This window comes from Protopterus annectens, chromosome 10.part0, assembly GCF_019279795.1.
Source record: "Protopterus annectens isolate FY-2018-M chromosome 10.part0, PAN1.0, whole genome shotgun sequence".
In the NCBI taxonomy this organism is placed as follows: domain Eukaryota; kingdom Metazoa; phylum Chordata; order Ceratodontiformes; family Protopteridae; genus Protopterus; species Protopterus annectens.
Window position 1 is genome coordinate 866,273,658 of NC_056744.1, and position 23,975 is coordinate 866,297,632.

Consider the following 23,975-nt stretch of genomic DNA (forward strand, 5'->3'; position numbering starts at 1 on the left):
CTTTGTAGAGGAATTCATGGGAATGAGTACCGGACAAATGGTTGTAGGACTTGGCAATGAATTCTTCTTGTCATCCACATCATCCAACAAATGTAACGCAACTGACTTCCATATGACTGAGCAGTCGCCAAAACTATGAATAATGCACTATGGTGCTCTATTAGCAGCCGTCACAGGGAAAGTATACAGAGCTACAAGAAAAAAGGAACTAGGACCAACATGAAGGTAAACTGCTGGAATACACAAGTCCAAACAGCCAACAACAGAATTCCAAATTCCGGACACGTTGACCCTACAAAATGCAAAGTTTATTTTATATCCGCAGAGCTTTCGGGCAGTACCCTTTTTTAGTGTGTAAAAACCATTCTGATAAAACTCAATGTAATTTATACAAGACACAGCCCAATCAGAGACATTTGCTAATTAAACCATCAGTTATAGTTCAAAGTCATAATATAAAACTATACACATTATTTAAAACATATGAAATACAACACGTAGAAAAATATATGTGTAAAAAATATATATGAAATTAGTTTTAACATCTTTTTTTTTTTAAGTACTGGTTTGATACTTATTACTGTATTTAGGCCAGGTTTTTTTATCTATATCCAGTACTGTTATCCACCTGTATTCACACATATCTAGAGCATTATTTAAATCAACCAGATAATTGATGGCTTAATTAGCAAATGTGTCTGATTGGACTGTGTCTTGTATAAATTACATTGAGTTTTATCACAGTGGTTTTACACACTGTAGATGGGTATCACCTGAAAGCTCTGTGATATAAAATAAACTTTGTGTTTTGCTGGCTCAGCGTGTCCTCAGTTTGGAATTCTGTTGTTGGAAGTATACAGAGCTGCCAGTTGTACAGAATACACAGACCTGGCAGTGGCAGGCAAGGTGCACAATACACTATAACAATATATGTAATTTTCAGTCGAGGATGTGCTTGGTGGGTAACTGAAGTGGGGTGCATGATGACGGAATGGATATCATTACGGATCAAGGGGTAGTGATACACAGTTGTGCAGAAAAAAAATGAATTATGCTGCACATGCAGTGAATTGCAATTTCGCCCTGCACCCCTGCTGCCTACAGCTCTGCTTTCAGCAGTCTGTAATGAGGGGCTAACTTTGGCAGCAATCATTACATAGTGGCCTAGAGTTAGTACACCCCAAAAGGTCCAGACTTGAAAGTACATTGGATCACAGTGATTATTGTAGACTTGCATGCAGTTCTAGCTACTTGCAAGTTATTTTTTTTAATTACATTTGTTTACCAGAAAATGTCCAACTGGACAGAGTTGCCCATTTTCAGCGGAGGCCCAGGGAGAAAAGCTCCATACAGTAATTTAATAAATAATATATAAAGTTGAAACATTTGCAGAATAATACAATAATAGAGTAAGAATATTTAGAATAGTATAATTTGTAGTATTACACAGTAATGCTATAATATATGAAGTAATAGCAATTGTTGGCGCTCAGCCATGACTGAGTTATTTAGAAGTGAGAATGAGTGGTGTTAGTGTGGATTTAATATTTTATTAAAAAAAAGATTGCTAGCATCATTGCTGGAGGAGGTTCTTCCCAAGTCTAGATTAATTCCTCAAAAAAGGGAGATTGCATGATGCTCACCTTTTCAAATACCCAGTGAGGCCTTTTTTTTTGTATGTGGAAATGTGAGATTTTGCAGGAAAACCATACTCACAAGAGCTAAAGACTGAACTTCACAAATTTTGCAAAATAAATACTTATTCTTGTAGAATCTGAGCTGTTTTGTGTAATACTGAGGTAATTCACATACAAAATAATTATTTTATGCAACTGTCAATGGAAAGTGATATAGTTTTTTTTTTGTATTCAAAAAATCTCAGAACATTTGTTATTTTTCATGCCTCCCCTCCTTTTGCAGGGCACAGCTAACCAAGTAGGGACTGTCCTGTGTAAAAAAAGAACAGGTATCTTATTAAAGTATGCCCCCCCCCCCCACACTGCTGGGAGTGTCCTCATAGCATGAACCATAAGGTTTTCTGCTTACAAATCTCATTTTTAGGAAGCTTTGAGACATGCTTCTAATTATCTGTAGTAAAGGTAGTACAAACATTATCATTATTGTTAATGATAGGAAAGATTTCCTTTTAACCACTGAACCAGAGTAGCCAGCAGAACTTGCAGGCTAACATATTAGTAAAAAAAAAAAAAGGTGAGTGATAAATTAATGTGTTGAAGGTGGCTTGAATTGTTAATCAAAGTTCTCAAATTTCATTGGTTAACACAGACTGTCCGATGATGGCTTTGAAGAAACAAAGATAGTACTTTCATTTTATTGATGATATTAAGATTGTTTTGCTGTGTTGTTGATTTACTCATATTCCACAGTTTTTAAGTAATCTTTAAAGGCTGTTTGATTTAAGCTAATTTTACGTACTTACATTTCGGATTATTTAAAAGGAGGGGGCAAGTGGCATGACAAATTGTGCGTTTCCATGCCTGTGTGTGGCAGGGGTTGCCTTAGGTCTCCAAGCTGCAAGGGTCTAACTGTTAAAAGGGAGGGAGCCAAAGTTCCTGTGCTACTCCCTGAATCTGCCTGTTGACATATTTCCATGCCATTTTGCTATGTTATACTTAGTTAACATAACAGCGTTACTAAACATTGTTTAAAATGCAAGTTAAGTAGGTGAAGAGGATAGGGCTAGTGCTTGTTTTGAAGTGTGTGCATGATATTGGAGTGCAGACAGAAAGTAGTGATAGATATGGTCACAGTGCCACACATGATATCTCTCAAATGTCCAGATTTTTGGCTCATATTTTTGGTATGTTCCTCATAAAATTTGTGACTTCTGGCAAATTCTTTGGATGATCTGGTGATAGAGGTCACTAAACAATGACATATAGTTGAGTTTCAGACTTTAAATCCTTCATAAAATATATGTTAAATCAAACCCTGTTACTCTAGCAACTTTCTAAGTTTATAAGAGTAATATTTTAAATATATCCCTATTTCTGGGCCTTTGACCCCCCCCCCCATTTTGTTGGTCTTTGTCCAGATGTCTTGCACTAAGAGGTTGAGAGGAATGCACACAGTCAAGATGCTGTATAAACATGTAGTACTTTTGGGATACTAGATAAGAATATGTGGTACAGTTTGTGTAGAAAGTATTTTTAATTTATTTTCAATAGTATGCAAGACTTTTTATATATATATATATATATATATATATCTCAGCTTGAAATAAAACTGCTAAGAGAAACACCTTGAATGATTTCTTTTTCTATGTTGTTTAGATGCCATATCTCATTTGTAGCACTTTGCAGGAGAGTGGCCTGCATACAGCACGGTCTCCAGACAGGGGTGCTCTGGAGGACTTCTATCTTATGTCGCAAGACAATGAAGAAAATCTGAAGCACATTTCTGCATCTCCACTAGGTAAGTACTAGCACTTATCTTTTATAACACTGAAGTACATTGTAACCTTTTAGAGCTCATGCAGATAACTGCAAGATCGAATGATAATGTGTAGAATGCTAGCATAAATTGACTGCAAATGATTAAAAGGAGAATATTGGATGTGAAACCAAGAATCCAAGTAAGTCTGCCATTGAAAGTATTGAAGTCTCACCAACTCCAGAAGCAAAGCTTGAGACATGAACAGGAATCCACAACCAGATATGTCAAACTGTAAAGGTTCATAGTGGTGTCACACACAGTATAATACTACATAAATTCCACTGTCTAAATTTATGTAAAAAGTGTGTATGGGGTACGCATTCACACCCACATAGGTATGCATCTGACTGTCAGTAACTCAACAAGTAGTCTTTGTTTGCTGGAAGGTCAGAAAAATCGGGGTTCTTTTTCCATACCAGGTGCTTGAATTTATTTTTCACTCAATGACATTGCAACTTGAAGGGATCCTACACACCTGAATGCATAATCCTGTGGATGAGATGTTAAACTGAAATTCTATCTGGAGTTGATGGTAGCTTAGGTGGATTTAAAACCTCCCATGCCATTTACACAAAGAAGTAGATATGCCTTGTTGCCCATTGATTTACATTATATTGCACCTAATTTCTTTATATTTACATTCACATGTATTTTTTCTCATCTTTTAACATCTTAGCCATTGAATTTTGTTTTATCTTAGTTAATGCATCTTTACTGTCTTTACTTCACTACATTTTTTATCCCACAACTATTAACTTATGGCACCTCCACACTTGCACTCTACAGTACTAGCTAAGAAACTGCAGAGGCAAATAGAACAATACCGCCAGATAAAGCACTCTTATTAAATCCAAATAAAACAAGTAAAAATAATAATAAAGAGTGCACCATATAAGGCCAAGCTGAATAAAAATCCAAAGTCTTCAGATAAAACCGATAGTCCACACTTTATTGAAAAACAGATAATGAAGACTGCAATGATATAAGCGCTTTCGCGTTGCTCCTCAACGCTTCATCAGATATAAATGCAGTATAGAACCCCCCTCCCTTTATACAAAAAACATGTAGTGACATCACAGCATTCAATAAAACAATCAAATAATTAAAACAATAAAACATAATGAAAGGTTAATTAATATTAGTGCTTGAGGGACCTGGAAGTTAGGAAAGGCTTAATAGATAACTTCTCATTAAGCCCAAACCTGTGGGCTTGTAATTTCATAATCCACTGGCTCTCCCTTTCCTCAATCCTATTTTTTGAATTGCCCAGCCTCTTCCCTATGTTGACCAATTCTAAAACTTGAAAACTAAAACTATGTGTGCTGCCTAGCTCTACTATATGTTTCGCAAGTGCATTGACAATATTACACTTGCTGATGGCATAAACATGCTCTCTGATGCGCTCTCGTAATGACCTAGTGGTCATGCCAACATAAAACATCATGCAGGCTCTGCAGGTTGCTACATATACTAAGTTCAAAGATTTACAAGTTGCATAATGCTTGAATAAATATCTCTTGTTGGTTATAGGATGAATGAAAGTGTCAGTAGTGGATACATGTTTGCATTGATTGCACGTGTAGCATGGAAAGGTGCCTGTTTTGTGACTTTGAGGCGCATTGGAGTGGCAGCGATCATAACATAACAACCTGTTCAGTGAGGGCATATTCCTGTATGCCACTCTAGGTCTTGTGTCAACTAAAGAACTAATCGTGTCATCAGCCATTAAAATAGTCCAATGCTTCCTGAATACATTCAGAATATTGTTGTTTCTATTAGTAAAAGGAATGACAATCCTGTTGTGGTTGTCATTGGTCCTCCTTTTAACAGACTGAGAATGTTTATGTATTCTATTAATCAAAGGGGCTCCATCAGATAATCTATGTGAGTCGCCCAAAGAAATGGCTTCAGATACTTGTCTCTTATTGTAACCTCTAGATAAAAAGTTCTTGGTGAGTGTCTGTTTATGTTTATCATAAACTGTTGTCTGAGATGTTAGTTTGGAGATTCTGACCATTTGATTAGTGATAATGTTGTTATATACATGCCGAGGATGCATACTCTCTCGATGTAGCAAGTTGTTTCTCCAACATTCCTTCCTATAGAGTTCAGTATCAAAACCCTGATGGGTGTTGATTATTCTGACATCCAAAAAATCAATGGTGTCAAACGAATAAGTGCATTCAAAACTAAGGAAATATGTGGTGCTATTGAGGTATGCTACAAAGCTCAAGAGCTGTTCAACAGTTCCCCTCCACAGCAAAAACACATCATCTACAAATCTGTTATAAAATACAAGATGGTCAACAAAAAGTGAATCTTCATTCAAAACAAAACAGTTCTCCCATTGTGCCAACACCAAATTGGCATAGGCGTTGGCACAAGGGGTACCCATTGCTACCCCTTTGGTTTGTAAAAAATAATTGTCTCGATAACAAAGGACATTGTTTTCTAAAATAATCTCCAAAAGTGACATATATCTATAAATTACACGTTCAGACAATTTATATTGCACCAACATAGCCCTGACAAAATCCATACCAGTGGTGTTCGGGATGGAAGTAAAAAGAGACTTTACGTCTAATGTAACCAATAAATCATTCCTACAAAAGGAACATGACTGACCATGATTGGCTAATTTCTCAAGAAAATCCGTGGTGTCCCTTAAAACATGTTTAACATCAAAAAGTATGGGTTTCAAAGCCTTATCTAAATATATAGAAGAAGGTTCAGTCAACCAACCACGGCTGGACACTATAGGTCGAGCGGTGGATCTGTTGTGTTCTTGTGAATTTTAGGTAAACCTCTGAAAGAGGGCACCAACGGTTTATCAACCATCAAATATGTGTATAAATCATTGTCAATGGTTTCTGTCAGCATCAAATCATATAGGTTAGCATGAACATCTTTGATTAAATTATTAAGATTAAGGTTGGATAGTGGTAGATAGGTCTCAACATCATTAAGCATATTCTCCATACCATTGCAATAGTAAGAGCTATCCATAATGACAACGGCACCACCTTTGTCAGCTTGCCTTATTACAATGGTTTCATTGTTTTTTAATCTGTGTAGAGCATTCCTCTCATTAAATGTTAAATTAAAAAACTCACATTTAGTCTCACTATTATATAATTCAAATAAGTCCCTTTCTACTGCTTGCTCAAAGGCATCTAACAATGGGTGTTGTTGAGGAATAAAGGTTGAAGGCTTTTTAAATGTAAAACAGTTACTGTTGGTTCCTGTCCCTTCCTGCCCATAAAGCATCTTGAGAGCTATGTTCCTAGTGAACATTTTAACATCTGCAATAATGCCAGTAATGTCACTGCAATCAGAAGGAATGAATCCCAATCCCCTATTCAAAACTGACATTTCATCCTTGTCTAAAATGTATTTAGAAACATTAACAACTAAACAATCATCTGCATTAGTGTCAGTGAAAAGTTCAGTCAAGTCTTCGATTTTGGTACCTTTTTGTTGTGTGCATAGTTGTCTTCTTCATTTTTCCTTTTTACAGCTCTGCCCTGTGGGGACCAAGTTCTCCTTTCGAAGGGTCTGAACGGCAGGGGAAAAGAAGGCGAGCCGTCACCCAAGGCAAAAAGCTCGTCTTCCGTTTGAATTACAAAGGGATCAAGAGTAATTTGCTTCTTACGCACGTCTTGACTCTTAGAACAAGAAATGTTGGTCGAAACCTCTGTGGGACTGTCAGTGATAGAATCGGCATGAATCTGTGCTTCTACGACTAAGGAATTAGGTTTAGAAGCCATCACGGAATTGTGTACATCTAGGACAGGAGCATCTTTGCTGTCGGTAACACTGGCAGCTAAGGATGACGTCATCACAAGCGGATTGACTGTATCAGCTGATGGTAACTTGCCCGTTTTGTTAAAAGAACTAACACAATGATCACTTCGTGAGGAAATAGCATCTCTAGGCCACGAGAAAACCCGAGATTGATTAAAATCTAAGAAATCTCGTTCAAGTTTTCTTTTTTTATCCTGCATACATTTAAAGTCCAATGAGGAAAGCATAGACTTTAAATCATTGAATAACGTATCCAAGCCGTCTGCATGTAACAGCCGGATTGCTTCCATTTGTACTGATTTAATGTAATTTCTTAATTCATGAATCATTTTTTCATAGTGTTCGATTAAAATTGAAATGTAAGTAAAGCTGGTTTCCAAGTTCAACTTTTGCCAACGGGCTAAAAGTTCAGGATCGGAATCACCAAAGGTGGGCATCTTTAGAACTCTTAAGCCCCTAGGTATCAGTTTAAACTTAATACAGGCTTCCATGTGCAGTTTTTGCCACTGCACATTACGGAGTTTATGTAACTTGTTCTCCAACTTCCTGGTTATCAGAATAACCTCCATATTGTTCTTAAAACTATGTATTCCATTCTTAGCTTGATTAAAGTCTGCAGCAGTAAGTTTAAGCAATGGGTTGATGTTCATATCAACAATGCCATCCAGGTTGAAGATATTCTCACCTTCAGGAATCGAAGTATTGGCCATGTCCTGGCGGAATAGTAGTTACAGGAACAGCAGCAAATAGAACAATACCGCCAGATAAAGCACTCTTATTAAATCCAAATAAAACAAGTAAAAATAATAATAAAGAGTGCACCATATAAGGCCAAGCTGAATAAAAATCCAAAGTCTTCAGATAAAACCGATAGTCCACACTTTATTGAAAAACAGATAATGAAGACTGCAATGATATAAGCGCTTTCGCGTTGCTCCTCAACGCTTCATCAGATATAAATGCAGTATAGAACCCCCCTCCCTTTATACAAAAAACATGTAGTGACATCACAGCATTCAATAAAACAATCAAATAATTAAAACAATAAAACATAATGAAAGGTTAATTAATATTAGTGCTTGAGGGACCTGGAAGTTAGGAAAGGCTTAATAGATAACTTCTCATTAAGCCCAAACCTATGGGCTTGTAATTTCATAATCCACTGGCTCTCCCTTTCCTCAATCCTATTTTTTGAATTGCCCAGCCTCTTCCCTATGTTGACCAATTCTAAAACTTGAAAACTAAAACTATGTGTGCTGCCTAGCTCTACTATATGTTTCGCAAGTGCATTGACAATATTACACTTGCTGATGGCATAAACATGCTCTCTGATGCGCTCTCGTAATGACCTAGTGGTCATGCCCACATAAAACATCATGCAGGCTCTGCAGGTTGCTACATATACTAAGTTCAAAGATTTACAAGTTGCATAATGCTTGAATAAATATCTCTTGTTGGTTATAGGATGAATGAAAGTGTCAGTAGTGGATACATGTTTGCATTGATTGCACGTGTAGCATGGAAAGGTGCCTGTTTTGTGACTTTGAGGCGCATTGGAGTGGCAGCGATCATAACATAACAACCTGTTCAGTGAGGGCATATTCCTGTATGCCACTCTAGGTCTTGTGTCAACTAAAGAACTAATCGTGTCATCAGCCATTAAAATACTCCAATGCTTCCTGAATACATTCAGAATATTGTTGTTTCTATTAGTAAAAGGAATGACAATCCTTGACTGAACTTTTCACTGACACCAATGCAGATGATTGTTTAGTTGTTAATGTTTCTAAATACATTTTAGACAAGGATGAAATGTCAGTTTTGAATAGGGGATTGGGATTCATTCCTTCTGATTGCAGTGACATTACTGGCATTATTGCAGATGTTAAAATGTTCACTAGGAACATAGCTCTCAAGATGCTTTATGGGCGGGAAGGGACAGGAACCAACAGTAACTGTTTTACATTTAAAAAGCCTTCAACCTTTATTCCTCAACAACACCCATTGTTAGATGCCTTTGAGCAAGCAGTAGAAAGGGACTTATTTGAATTATATAATAGTGAGACTAAATGTGAGTTTTTTAATTTAACATTTAATGAGAGGAATGCTCTACACAGATTAAAAAACAATGAAACCATTGTAATAAGGCAAGCTGACAAAGGTGGTGCCGTTGTCATTATGGATAGCTCTTACTATTGCAATGGTATGGAGAATATGCTTAATGATGTTGAGACCTATCTACCACTATCCAACCTTAATCTTAATAATTTAATCAAAGATGTTCATGCTAACCTATATGATTTGATGCTGACAGAAACCATTGACAATGATTTATACACATATTTGATGGTTGATAAACCGTTGGTGCCCTCTTTCAGAGGTTTACCTAAAATTCACAAGAACACAACAGATCCACCGCTGCGACCTATAGTGTCCAGCCGTGGTTGGTTGACTGAACCTTCTTCTATATATTTAGATAAGGCTTTGAAACCCATACTTTTTGATGTTAAACATGTTTTAAGGGACACCACAGATTTTCTTGAGAAATTAGCCAATCATGGTCAGTCATGTTCCTTTTGTAGGAATGATTTATTGGTTACATTAGACGTAAAGTCTCTTTTTACTTCCATCCCGAACACCACTGGTATGGATTTTGTCAGGGCTATGTTGGTGCAATATAAATTGTCTGAACGTGTAATTTATAGATATATGTCACTTTTGGAGATTATTTTAGAAAACAATGTCCTTTGTTATCGAGACAATTATTTTTTACAAACCAAAGGGGTAGCAATGGGTACCCCTTGTGCCAACGCCTATGCCAATTTGGTGTTGGCACAATGGGAGAACTGTTTTGTTTTGAATGAAGATTCACTTTTTGTTGACCATCTTGTATTTTATAACAGATTTGTAGATGATGTGTTTTTGCTGTGGAGGGGAACTGTTGAACAGCTCTTGAGCTTTGTAGCATACCTCAATAGCACCACAGATTTCCTTAGTTTTGAATGCACTTATTCGTTTGACACCATTGATTTTTTGGATGTCAGAATAATCAACACCCATCAGGGTTTTGATACTGAACTCTATAGGAAGGAATGTTGGAGAAACAACTTGCTACATCGAGAGAGTATGCATCCTCGGCATGTATATAACAACATTATCACTAATCAAATGGTCAGAATCTCCAAACTAACATCTCAGACAACAGTTTATGATAAACATAAACAGACACTCACCAAGAACTTTTTATCTAGAGGTTACAATAAGAGACAAGTATCTGAAGCCATTTCTTTGGGCTTACTCACATAGATTATCTGATGGAGCCCCTTTGATTAATAGAATACATAAACATTCTCAGTCTGTTAAAAGGAGGACCAGTGACAACCACAACAGGATTGTCATTCCTTTTACTAATAGAAACAACAATATTCTGAATGTATTCAGGAAGCATTGGAGTATTTTAATGGCTGATGACACGATTAGTTCTTTAGTTGACACAAGACCTAGAGTGGCATACAGGAATATGCCCTCACTGAACAGGATGTTATGTTATGATCGCTGCCACTCCAATGCGCCTCAAAGTCACAAAACAGGCACCTTTCCATGCTACACGTGCAATCAATGCAAACATGTATCCACTACTGACACTTTCATTCATCCTATAACCAACAAGAGATATTTATTCAAGCATTATGCAACTTGTAAATCTTTGAACTTAGTATATGTAGCAACCTGCAGAGCCTGCATGATGTTTTATGTGGGCATGACCACTAGGTCATTACGAGAGCGCATCAGAGAGCATGTTTATGCCATCAGCAAGTGTAATATTGTCAATGCACTTGCGAAACATATAGTAGAGCTAGGCAGCACACATAGTTTTAGTTTTCAAGTTTTAGAATTGGTCAACATAGGGAAGAGGCTGGGCAATTCAAAAAATAGGATTGAGGAAGAGGCTGGGCAATTCAAAAAATAGGATTGAGGAAAGGGAGAGCCAGTGGATTATGAAATTACAAGCCCATAGGTTTGGGCTTAATGAGAAGTTATCTATTAAGCCTTTCCTAACTTCCAGGTCCCTCAAGCACTAATATTAATTAACCTTTCATTATGTTTTATTGTTTTAATTATTTGATTGTTTTATTGAATGCTGTGATGTCACTACATGTTTTTTGTATAAAGGGAGGGGGGTTCTATACTGCATTTATATCTGATGAAGCGTTGAGGAGCAACGCGAAAGCGCTTATATCATTGCAGTCTTCATTATCTGTTTTTCAATAAAGTGTGGACTATCGGGTTTATAAGAAACTGCAGAGCCTAGAACTCATCGGATGTTCATCATTAGATCACTGCTGCAGTAGCATAAGCTATATGGTACTTATTGCTAAGGCCTGGATCCACCTGCTAGCTTCCAAAGCTTAAAGATGCTTTCTGTATGCTCTAAAACCTGTCACGCATGTGAGGCAGCAGGATAAACTTAGTGGCTAGTGTGTCAAAAATTCAGAACTTTCTTGCTGACAAGTAGTGTGTTCCTCTGTGGGCTTTGAGAGTGACCGTTGATTAGCACTTCTTCAAGGGAAAGCAGATATGTTTCCTATTAGGCATTCCTTTCCACAATTGTTTTTTTTTTTTATGAAGGACATAACTATGTTTTAGTCAAAAAATTTCTTATGAACTTGTATACAGTTTTGTTTTGTGGTTGTCAGTAAAGTTTTACCCCAGAATCTTGTATGTGCACTTAAGGTTCTCTAAAGAGAATTCCTAGTAATATTGGCATATTTTGAAGGTAGTAATAACTTTTTTCTCTGGCTTCTTAGTTCAGGGCTTGATATCATAATGTTGAAGGTTATTTAAATTTTTTACCTCAGAACTTTAACAACCTGTATATTTCTTTTACCAGCTGTACTAAGCTCCGTTAACTGCTTAAGTATCTTTTTCTGCTGACAAATCAGTCTTGGGTCTCAGTGGGGATTTCCTTAGTTTCAATTTTTTGTCAGGTAAAGTGTAATGTTTCTGCATAATGATGTTATATGGGGCTTGGGTTAATGTGTTTGGTGCTTATCATGAAAAAAAACAGCTTTACCTCAGACAGTAGCTTACTTACAAGATAAATACTGAGATTTTATGCTCCTCTGTCTGCTTTTCAAATAACATCTTCAGCTGAAAGACATTCCCGAGATCCAGTTGGGGATTCCCATCTTTTCACTACTTTTGTGAGGAAAAGTTTTGCTTTCTGATAAAAAAATCTTTTTGGAAGCTGTGACTTATGTGATTAATTGTTGTCACTGAAGAATATTACTTCAAAGTATTTCTGGTTTTGAAGAGGTAAGACTGTTTATGGCTGCCCGTTTGTTGTGATTCCCTGTGGGGATCCCATTCTGAATTATTTTGTTTTGGAAAAGTGAGTGTCATTTCTAGCATAGTTAATCCATAGAGAGTAGAGACAAGGTATTTGTTGTTTGTCTGTAAACGTATTCACTTAATTTTAATTTTCTGTCAGTAGGTAATGCTGACCATTCCATTCTTGGTAGTCTGTTTTTTTTCAGCCATCCTTGTTGTAGTCAAACATTCCTGGTTCCCCAAGGAAATTCCCTACTAAATTATTTCTTGTGTAAGAAAACCTGGTTTCGGCTTTTTTGGAACTGGTTCCTAAGGGCTGGGACCCCAGGCATTTAGTGGCTGCCTTTAATAAATTTTACTTCAGACTGAGGCCTTATCTGCCTGAGTTAGTGGTAGCTTCAGTGGATGTAAAAAAATCCCATCCAGCTATCGAAAAAGTAGTTTTTTTTATTGATACATACATTACATATTTACAAATATCTAGACATTATAAACTTCAATTTAAGCATTCCCCACACAATTTTATCCACAACCAAAACATTATTTTCTGCAGAATCTTTGTCAAAGTCCATTTTTCATTGTATTTGATGTCATTTAGTCTGTTGTTCCACAGTCCATGAAACAAAATATTACTCTGTCCATTTTCTTCACTTCTTCCTGTTTTTGTGCTCCCTAATAACCAAATTCTATTATGTTCATATTTATTTGCTCAAATTTTAACAAAATTTTCACTCTATTATATTTGCATATTTCTTTCCACAAATCAACTCTCTCACATTTCAAAAACACATGCTCAGCAGTCTCAAACACAGTTTTGTTTTGGTACTCTTTCATTTCGTAATTCACAATGTTTTTACTTCTTTTTTTAACTTCCATTCCTTCCCATAATTCTTTTTATTTATAATATTATAATTTCAATCAAGTTTTTATTTTCCTTCATAATTCCTTTAATACCTTATATAAAATTAAAGATGGTGCATGTACTATTTGGTTTATTAAACCCAAGCCTCCTTGCTCTTCTTTCATATATAGAATCCCTTTCTTGACCGGATTCAGTCTAGAGCCCCATATAAAAGAAAATATAACCATCATTAGTTTCTTTTCATACTTAATAGGAATCATGTAGATGTTAGCAACATAAGCAATTTTTCCTATTACCATGGTGTTCAACAAGTGTGCTTTTTTCTATATAAAAATCTATGATTTCTAAAAAAATTGTTGTATCCTTTACTCCTTTGAGTACATTGTCCTGTTGTTGTTGTTGTCTGTATTCATTCCTTCCAAACATTATTCCTAATATATCTATATATTTTAAATTGAACTCACTACCTCCTTTCATACCTTCAAAACCAAATTCTTTACTTTTGTCTTTATTAATATTTAAACCAATTTTTTTAAACTTATTATTTTCATTTACTTCTTTCAACAATTACAACTTTTAACAATTAGTACAATATCCACATAATTATACATTATTAGCAGTTGTACTTCGTCTTGTATCCACCAATACTTGACATTTTATTAATTTCCTTCACAATTACATTCATAACTAATGAGAAAATTGCACTGCTAGCTGTGCCCCTTCTATATTCCACATTCCATTTTTATTTCTTCCTCAGTCCAGCTATTTACATTTAGTTTCACACAGTTCCTTTCATAAACATATTTTATTACTTGTAATATTGTTTTGTTTATATTATATGCCTGCAAAATTTCCCATAATGATTTATATCATTACTTATATCAGCTATCATAACCTTTGCTTTTACATTCTTGTGTTATCAATTATTTCTCTTATTATCCATAATAACTTGACTTTCTTTTCCTTTTCACCCAAATACATTTTGGTCATATATTCTATCCATTTTCTTGTAATATTTATATTATTCTCTCAAAACATTTATAATATGTAATATTCAATGTTATAGGTCTTCAGTTTTTTATCTCCTCTTTATTTCCTTTTTTTTTAAATACATTTTATAACTCTTGTATATGTCTTTCTTTTTAATTCCAGTTTCTAACCATTTATTCATAACTTCTGTAAAAATTATTTTTGCCACTCCATTTCTTGATGCATACCATATTCAGTTCTGTCCAGTCCTGTTGTAGAATTCATGTTAATTTTAGAATTTCATTCAATTCTTTAATATTTATTTTTTTCTCTAAATGCTCATTCTTTGTTGTTTAATTTTTCACCTTTATAAATACATTCCTTATTCTTTATTATTATTATTTCTTTTATTATTTCACTCAAATATAGTGCTGCTACTTTTCTTTCCTTGCAAAAAATGTTTTTGTCTATATAACAAGTTAATTTTAATTTGATTCATTTTATATATTTCTTTTCTTTTTTCATAAAATGAATTTTTCTTCTCTAATACAGCTCTGAATGCTGATTGACTTAATATCTTATCTCTTTTTCTTTTTTTCTATTCTATTTACATTCTAAAACACATGTCTGTTTCTCTTTAAAATTAAGCCACCAAACAGTCCAATTTTCATAAAACTCTCTCATATTTATATTTTTCCATAATTCCGTAAGTAATTTTTTCTCTTCTAAATCTAATTCCTTTTCATTAATTCTCTTTATTCATTTTCCTATTCTTATATATTCTTCATTTGCTGTACGTTAACCCATATTGCCCCACATATTCTGAACATGGATAAATATCTTTCTTTTGTTCATATGCGCTGAAAAATTTTTCATGGCCTGCCCTAGCTCAGATATCAAGTTACAAAAAGTCTCTGTTAATTAAAATAAATGCCGTTACTTCTTTTGCTTTGATACCCAGAGGTGCCATGACAGAATCCCAAACCTCATACCTGTCCAAACTTTCTTCTTTTTTACTTGCGCACATGTACTGTATACTTTTTTTGTTTTATTTCTTCTTTGTTCCTTCTCCAACAGTTTGTGCACAAGTTTTCGTCTCTGGAACTTTCTCTGGCACAGTCCCTTCTTCTCCTTTTTCTTTTTCTTTTTTCCATGATGTCACTCCATGAAATTTGCTGCTCCATTTTCTGGTTCAGTTTGGTTTACCATTTCTTCCAGATAATTATCCTGCACCCCCCCCCCCCCGATTGGAGGGCTGTAATATATTTTTCAGAGGTAACTGTTTCTCCTTTAAACAATCTGCTCTGAAGGTTTTCCTCTGAATCTATCAGTGTTTCAGCTACAATCTCTATTCTTTCATAATCTCTTTTCCTCCATTGTCACTGTTTTTTCTAAACCCACATCATCAGAAAAAAAATCTGGTAGTGATTCTACCATTTCGACTACATTTTCAGCAACTTTCATTCCAGTTTCAGCTAACGTTGAATAAGCCATGATCTGATGGTGTCAGTCTTAATGTAATCCTTGACTGTGGGCTTGGTTCCGAGCCTCGGAATGGACTCTGCTATTTATTTTAACTCGCACCTTCTAAAACTCTTGAGATGGGCACTACCCATGATGGTCCTCTGAAATTACCCCAGATCTCGTTTGCCACTTTGTAATGTCAGACTCCGACCCTATCTCTTGAGCTTGGGCTATATTTGTAAGTTCTTTTCTCTTTATTAATCTGCTTTCTTACATAGAATCTGTTTTTCTATCTATATCTACTTTTTTTTCTACCCTCTCCCCTATGTAGCGTTTAGTGTGCTTGTCAGTTCTCTTTCCCTTTCTGTTTTCTTCTACCATTTGGTAGTCTTGTCAAGTACCATTGTTGGTACTTTTCTTCCCTGTTTGATTTCCGTTCATTGGTATTTTCTTACTTACCATAGTTGGTAATTTTTCCGTTCTGTCCCTTTAAAAAAAAAAAAGTCCTTCCTCTTAGTGTGCGTGTGTGTGCGCTAGGCCCTCCTTATTTACCTAACATGGCTGATGAAGTTTCAAAGGGCACCTCTGGTTTTAAGAGGTGCCAAAAATGCGATCACAAAATGCCCAATTCAGATGGGCATGTTTTTTGTGTATACTGTCTCTGTGCAATCTACCTCCAGGAGGATTGCATGATTTGCCATGGATTCTCTGCCAGGATCTTAACTGAACGGAAACACAAATTAATATTAAAAGATCTTCTGAAAGGGGATTTTGAGAAAGTTATTTCTGCTTCCAGAACTGAAGCCAGTTCATCCTCATCGTCGTACTCCTCTTCCAAATTTGAAAAAGAGACAACAATCAGCTCCGAGCAGCTCCTCGAAACTGCCAGCAAAGTTGACCAAACAGCCTTCGGTACCAACAGTATCTCCAGCACCAACTAAACTACAACTAAACCCTTAGTACAGACATCTGAAGCTATGTCGGTACTGAAGCAGTCATTTCAAATCTTACATAGAACCTCTTATTCAGGCTCGGTGTTGACAGGCCACCCAGTCCATTCTTGGAACCAAGGTTTCCCAGATCTCCATCGGTTTCATCGGTTCTATCTACTAAGAGTCTTTCGGAATAGGACATTATAAGACTGGTCAATCAGCTCCTGATGGCGAGGGGATTGCATCCTCCTTTGGTTCCAAGCCAACTTGGCACAGAAGAACCGCTTCTTCATCGGCATCGACACAGTTTTCTCCTCCAACTCTTATTGAGCCTTTGGAGCCCCTGGCACTGGCCATGTCAGCACCGGCTAGAACTTCTCCAGAACTGAGGATCGCCTTGAGTTCCTCAGGTTTATTGGAACTGGAGACCTCCCAGGGTTGAGCCTTTGTTGCTGGTCCTGAGGAGCAGGGCTCAGCATCGATTATTTAGGAGCTGTCTGTGCCTCTCGGCACCTTGGCATTCATAAGTTTGACCCAGGCTTCTGCTTCAGAGGCAACTTCGTCAGTGCAGGGTGGGACTACGGTTCCAAATGAGTCTATTTTGGTTCTGGGCTCCCATCTCTCTAATGGGGAGGCCATGCCAAACTGCCGAATCATGATGAAGGGCTTGTTCATTGTGGACACACAGTCCTTGCCACCCCTGTTGGGCCAAGCATCATCCTTATCCCCTCGACTGGAGCTCTCTTCATTCTCGTCCCTGGGACAGGGGGCACCAAAGCCTCAGGAATGACCCGCTTTGGTGGTTTTTCTCTTCAGATACTTCCCTGGAACATCCCACTGAGGAAGAACCTGCGAAGAAAAATTGCAAGAGGAAGCACTTAGACTCCCCTGAAGAGTCTTTCACATAGGCCAACAAATTTAATGAAGGGGAAGGTTCCCCTAAGTCACCCCCTGATGATGTTTGCTTCGGGGACTTCCTTGAAATTCTAAAATAGAGGGTTGGCTGGACCTCTCTTCAGCCTTCCTCAGAGGAATTAATTTACCTGGAGGCTTTTCATGCCAAGCTCTCTACTTCTTGGATCTCTCCATCCACTGACGACCTTATCAAACTTATCGCTCAGTGGGTCAGGAAGATTCCAGATTCCATTGAACTGATTCCGAAGAGACCTGATAAAATCTTGTCTGCTGCTAAGGATGAACAGCACTGGACCAAGGGTATCCCAGTAATGCCATGGTGATAGTGGCAGCCTCAAAGAAGGAACTTGCAGGAGAGAGGCCTACTGTCCATCCTCCTGACGAGTCTAGAATGACGGACGGGTTTGGGAAGTGCATTTATGCTTCATCAACCTTCGCTCTCAGGTCTTTGAATTATGTGGCTCACTTCACTAGAATACAGAGAGATCTAATTAGAGAGCTTTTAGATACTCTTGCAGGAGCGGTAGCTGAAGGGGTTCGAGATGAAGTTGCCTCTCAGCTCTCCACCCTTGAATCAATAGCTAACTCATCCATGAGGCTTATCATTCACACAGCTGAAGACGAGCAGTTGGTTCAGAATTAGCCATCAGAAGACACACCTGGATGCACTTGTGTGATTTTGTGGAGCCATTTAAATCTTCTTTCTTCAGTGCTCCATTTGACAGGCCATCCCTGTTTGGACCTAAATTGAAGGGCACACTAGCCAGATGTGAGAAAGATGGGAAGACTCTTTCTGTCATGGGTATACACTTCTCCACTCCTCAGTGGTCCTACTCTAGGAGCCAGAAAAGTGGGAGGCTATGGTTCAAAAAGTCTCAAGGGCCTTTGCAGGAATCATGCGGCAGAGATGACTTCTGGGGCAGAGGGGGTGGTAATGGAAGATGCTGTTCCAGAGGCAGAAATAGCCCATAGGACCAGGGGGTCCAAGGATTCCTTCTCTGTTAACTTCTACCAATGCTCCTGAATGGAGGCCGATTGCCTTCCTCTGGTTTATCCCTGCACCAATCCGCCTGGCTACAAGTGACTTTGAACAAATGGGCGGCAGAGGATCATTTCCTTTCTCCATTCCCATTTTGGCTTTGTTCTTAGTATACTTTCTGCTGCTTTATGAATATAATATTCTGTATGACTGTTGTTGTTCTCATTAGGGATCTGCATACCAAGATCCCACTCTTTCCTCATTTCTTGAAATACCCCCTGCTTCATCAGTATCCCTTTCCACTTTGAATTGTAGCTTTCTCCATGTGTTATATATGAGCCTTAACTGTATAGCTGTACAAAATCCCTTCAAATTAGATAATCCTAAACCACCTTGTTATATTGGGAGGATCAATGTATCCCACTTGACCCTTGCTCTCTTGCCCTCCCAAATAAAATCCTTTGACTTTTCATTAATTACTATGCACAGATTCTGTTCTGGTTGATAAAAATATGCTTGGCCTGTGTATAAAACTAAATGGACAAAAAACATTTTACTGCTTGTGTCTTGCTATCCATAGCCATAGGCAAGAGCTTCCAATTTCTCTGTTTTTATATTATCTCTTTTTTTGGTCTCTTCCCTCGTATCCTTAGCTCCCATAACAGAATTCCTTTTAATCCATACTTCTAAGTACTTCATTTTATCATGTCCCCATAAATATTGGTACTGCTGAACCAATGCATGTGTGGATACACAGTTTAGAGCTATAGCCTACTAAGGGGGGCTTATCCTTCCAAAGAACCAGCAGGGGTTTGATTAGCTGGAGGGCAACCCCAAGTTCTTTTGGTGACAGCATTCCTCCAGTCTTCGTGACAGGGCAGTCCTTTTTTTGGACCCAATGATTGCCACTGCCAGATTGTGGAGACTCTTTCTGTCTGGCACTTTTCAAAGAACATTGGAGTGTTATTACCCAAGACAGATGGGTATTGGATATCGTTCACCACGGTTACAGGTTTTATTTCCATACCTTGCCTCCTTTCAAAGGCATGCCAGACATTCCTCCTATACAAAGAAAAGAGGCTCACAAGCAAATTTCTCTGTTGCTCCAGATAGGGGCCATTCAGCCGGTTCCTGTGCCAGAAAGGGGCCTAGGATTTTATTCTCGCCTGTTCCTAGTACCAAAAAGGGGAACACGTGGAGACCAATTTTGGATTTGTCTATCCTCAACACTTATTTGGACATTCCCAAGTTCAAAATGTTGACGTTACAACAGCTTTTACCTCTGCTGGGCAAAGATCACTGGATGGTAACTTTAGATCTCAAGGAGGCTTACCTTCATGTGCCTATCAGACTCAGTTGCAGGAAGTATCTGCGTTCCGAGCTGGAAATTCACATTATCAGTTCTCTGCATTGCCCTTTGGCTTATCTACTGCGCCCAGAATATTCACAAAAGTTCTGGCTCCAGTTGTAGCTTTTTCAGGCTAAAGGAATACAAATCTATCCTTACTTGGACGACTGTCTGATTCTGGCTCAAGAAAAGGACGAGCTTCTTCAGCATCTGGAATATGTGATAGCAGTGCTAAGATGCCTGGGGTATTCTGTGAACGAAATAAAGTCCAGTCTAGTACCCTCTCAAGACATGTGCTTTCTGGGTGTGAGACTGAATACAGCAGCCCAGATGGCCTTTTTAACCCCGGACAAACAAAAGAGTCTATCCCTTTACTTCCATCAACTATCTCATCAGTCCGTGCTGACTGCAAGGACAGTCCTTCAAGCGTTAGGGTTCATGGCATCTTGTGTTCTGGTGCTTCCCAATGCCAAACTGCATATGAGGAAGCTGCAATGGTATCTAAAAAATGTATGGACACAGCACTGCCAGGATTTGGACACTGTCATTCCAATAATACCTTGCATTCAAAAGGAATTTTTGTGGTGGGCTCAGGAATGTCACCTAAACAAGGGACTCTCTGTGACCCGGCCAGAGGCGAGTCAAATTCTAACGACAGATGCCTCAGACATAGCTTGGGGAGCTCATCTGAATGGAAAGTGGATACAGGACAAGTGGCCTGCCAGACTACAGCATCTACATATCAACATGAAGGAGATGTTAGCAGTCCAGTTTGCATTAATGGCTTTCAAGGAGTTACTTCTTCCTGGGCAGGTGTTGATTCTAACAGACAACACAACTGTCATGTGGTACATCAACAAGCAAGGGGGAACACATTCTTATCCTCTATGCAGGCAAGCAATGATTTTGTGGGAGACTGCGCACAGCTTGCAGCTAAATCTACAGGCAAGGTTTCTGCCAGGAGCACAGAACTCCTTAGCAGATGTGTTAAGCAGGCAAATCATGGATCCCCACGAGTGGAAACTGGATCTTCATGTATTTCGACAATTGACAGTGTCCTGGGGAACTCCAGACATAGATCTGTTCGCTTCTCCACTAAACCACCAGCTGCCAAAGTTTTGCACGAAAAGGTTTCATCACACAGCTTGGAAAGTGGATGCTCTTTCATTCAGTTGGGAAAATCTTCATGTGTATGCCTTTCCACCTCTGCCTCTCCTCCCAAAGGTACTCCTAAAGGTCAGACAAGACAAGCCAAGGATGATTTTGATAGCTCCAGATTGGCCTCGGCAACACTGGTACCCATTACTGAGGAATCTGGTAAGGAAGCCTCCATGGCCTTTACCTTTAATTCCACACCTTTTGTCTCAGAGGGACGGTCATCTTCTCAATGTTAAGCTTCACTCTCTTCATCTAACAGCCTGGCATATTCTGTTTTGAACCACAGCAGGTCTCAACTTCCTCAACAAGTTTTGAATGTGATTATGGAAGCCAGAAGACCTAGTAGCGTAAAGTGTATGCAGAAAAATGGAAGAGATTTTTATTTTGGAGTGCAGCAAAGGATTTGGATGTTTCTGAGCCTAATTTGAGTGTGGCTCTTCAATATCTTACTGAGTTATTGGACAAAGGTTTGTCTTTCTCTTCCATTAAGATTCATGCTGCAGCAATTTCAGCTCACTATGATTGTGACCCACCATTGTTTTCTCATCCTTTGTTCAAGCAATTTCTTAGAGGGCAAAGAATATAAGACCCCCACGTAGAGCTCCTACTCCTGCTTGGGACCTCAATTTTGTGTTGGAGAAACTTACTCTACAACCTTTGAGCCTGCGCTACTGCTGAATTGAAATACTTGTCATGGAAGACTGCTTTTTTGTTGGTCATTACTTCTGCAAGAAGGGTTTCTGAATTGCAGGCCCTTATGGCGGTTGAGCCTTTTTTGATTTTTCATAAGGATAGGGTATCATTACGTACTAATCCTTCATTTATGCCTAAGGTGGTTTCTAGTGTGGCTTTAAACCAAACTATTCATTTGCCTACTTTTTATGCAGATCCCCAAAATAAGGGGGAAAAGATTTTGCACACTTTAGATGTACACAGGCAGTTGCGTTATTATTTAAGCAGGACTAGGGATTTTAGGCAGTCTCAGCAGTTGTTTGTTTCTTTTGCTTTGAGTTCCCAGGGCAAGCCTGTGTCAAAACAAACTATATCTAAGTGGATTGGGTTTTGCATTGCATTCTGTTATTCCCATCATGGCAAGGAGATTCCAGCTGGGATTAGGCCTCATTCTACGAGGGCTACTGCCACTTCAACAGCATTTCTAAGGGGGGTGGCAACTAAGGATATTTTGGAGGCAGCTACTTGGAGTTCAGTGCATACTTTCTCCAAGCATTACCACCTTCCTCTCTATTCTAAATCCAGGGCTGGTTTTGCCACTGCTGTGTTGCAGGGCATTTTGGCAGCTCCTGCTTCATTATAGTTTAGCCATCCTCCCTTACCTCTGCTTTGGGATTCTACCCAAGTGTTAGGACTGCAGCAATGTGAGATGAAGAACATAGTACAGTTTTGTACCTACCATAAATGTAGATGTTCGAAGATCCACATTGCTGCAGTCCAACCCTCCCTCCTTCCCTCTGTGTTTAGGGGTGGTTGTGTGGGTGGGGTTCTATTTTTGAAAATTTGTATATATTGTATATATATTAGGTACAGGAGTGTTTGGTGTTTTTTGGTTTTGGCCTTATCTTTTTAGGGTCTTCTGACATCTGGGGCAAGAAAAGACTGAGGATATGACGTCGGTCATGCGCATTTGTACCCTGACGTCCTGATGTCAGTCAAATGCGCCTTGACCGACGTCAGCCTTATACTTTGGTATTCGGGCCGACTGGGACAGCGGACTACCCAAGTGTTAGGACTGCAGCAATGTGGATCTTCGAACATCTACATTTATGGTAGGTACAAAACTGTACTTTTTAAGAGGTGCCAAAAATGCGATCACAAAATGCCCAATTCAGATGGGCATGTTTTTTGTGTATACTGTCTCTGTGCAATCTACCTCCAGGAGGATTGCATGATTTGCCATGGATTCTCTGCCAGGATCTTAACTGAACGGAAACACAAATTAATATTAAAAGATCTTCTGAAAGGGGATTTTGAGAAAGTTATTTCTGCTTCCAGAACTGAAGCCAGTTCATCCTCATCGTCGTACTCCTCTTCCAAATTTGAAAAAGAGACAACAATCAGCTCCGAGCAGCTTCTCGAAACTGCCAGCAAAGTTGACCAAACAACCTTCGGTACCAACAGTATCTCCAGCACCAACTAAACTACAACTAAACCCTTAGTACAGACATCTGAAGCTATGTCGGTACCGAAGCAGTCATTTCAAATCTTACATAGAACCTCTTATTCAGGCTCGGTGTTGACAGGCCACCCAGTCCATTCTTGGAACCAAGGTTTCCCAGATCTCCATCGGTTCTATCTACTAAGAGTCTTTCGGAATAGGACATTATAAGACTGGTCAATCAGCTCCTGATGGCGAGGGGATTGCATCCTCCTTTGGTTCCAAGCCAACTTGGCACAGAAGAACCGCTTCTTCATCGGCATCGACACAGTTTTCTCCTCCAACTCTTATTGAGCCTTTGGAGCCCCTGGCACTGACCATGTCAGCACCAGCTAGAACTTCTCCAGAACTGAGGATCGCCTTGAGTTCCTCAGGTTTATTGGAACTGGAGACCTCCCAGGGTTGAGCCTTTGTTGCTGGTCCTGAGGAGCAGGGCTCAGCATCGATTATTTAGGAGCTGTCTGTGCCTCTCGGCACCTTGGCATTCATAAGTTTGACCCAGGCTTCTGCTTCAGAGGCAACTTCGTCAGTGCAGGGTGGGACTACGGTTCCAAATGAGTCTATTTTGGTTCTGGGCTCCCATC

General features: G+C 38.5%; 1 protein-coding gene across 1 annotated transcript in view; it reads left to right on the top strand.

Annotated features, from left to right (window-relative positions):
- The window catches only part of LOC122814217 (bromodomain testis-specific protein-like), a 968,108-nt gene that overhangs the window by 263,605 nt on the left and 680,528 nt on the right, over positions 1 to 23,975 (top strand). Inside the window, exon 3 of the mRNA XM_044086818.1 lies at positions 3,294 to 3,435. Within this exon, the coding sequence (XP_043942753.1) occupies positions 3,294 to 3,435 (142 nt within the window). The remainder of the gene's footprint in view (positions 1 to 3,293; positions 3,436 to 23,975) is intronic.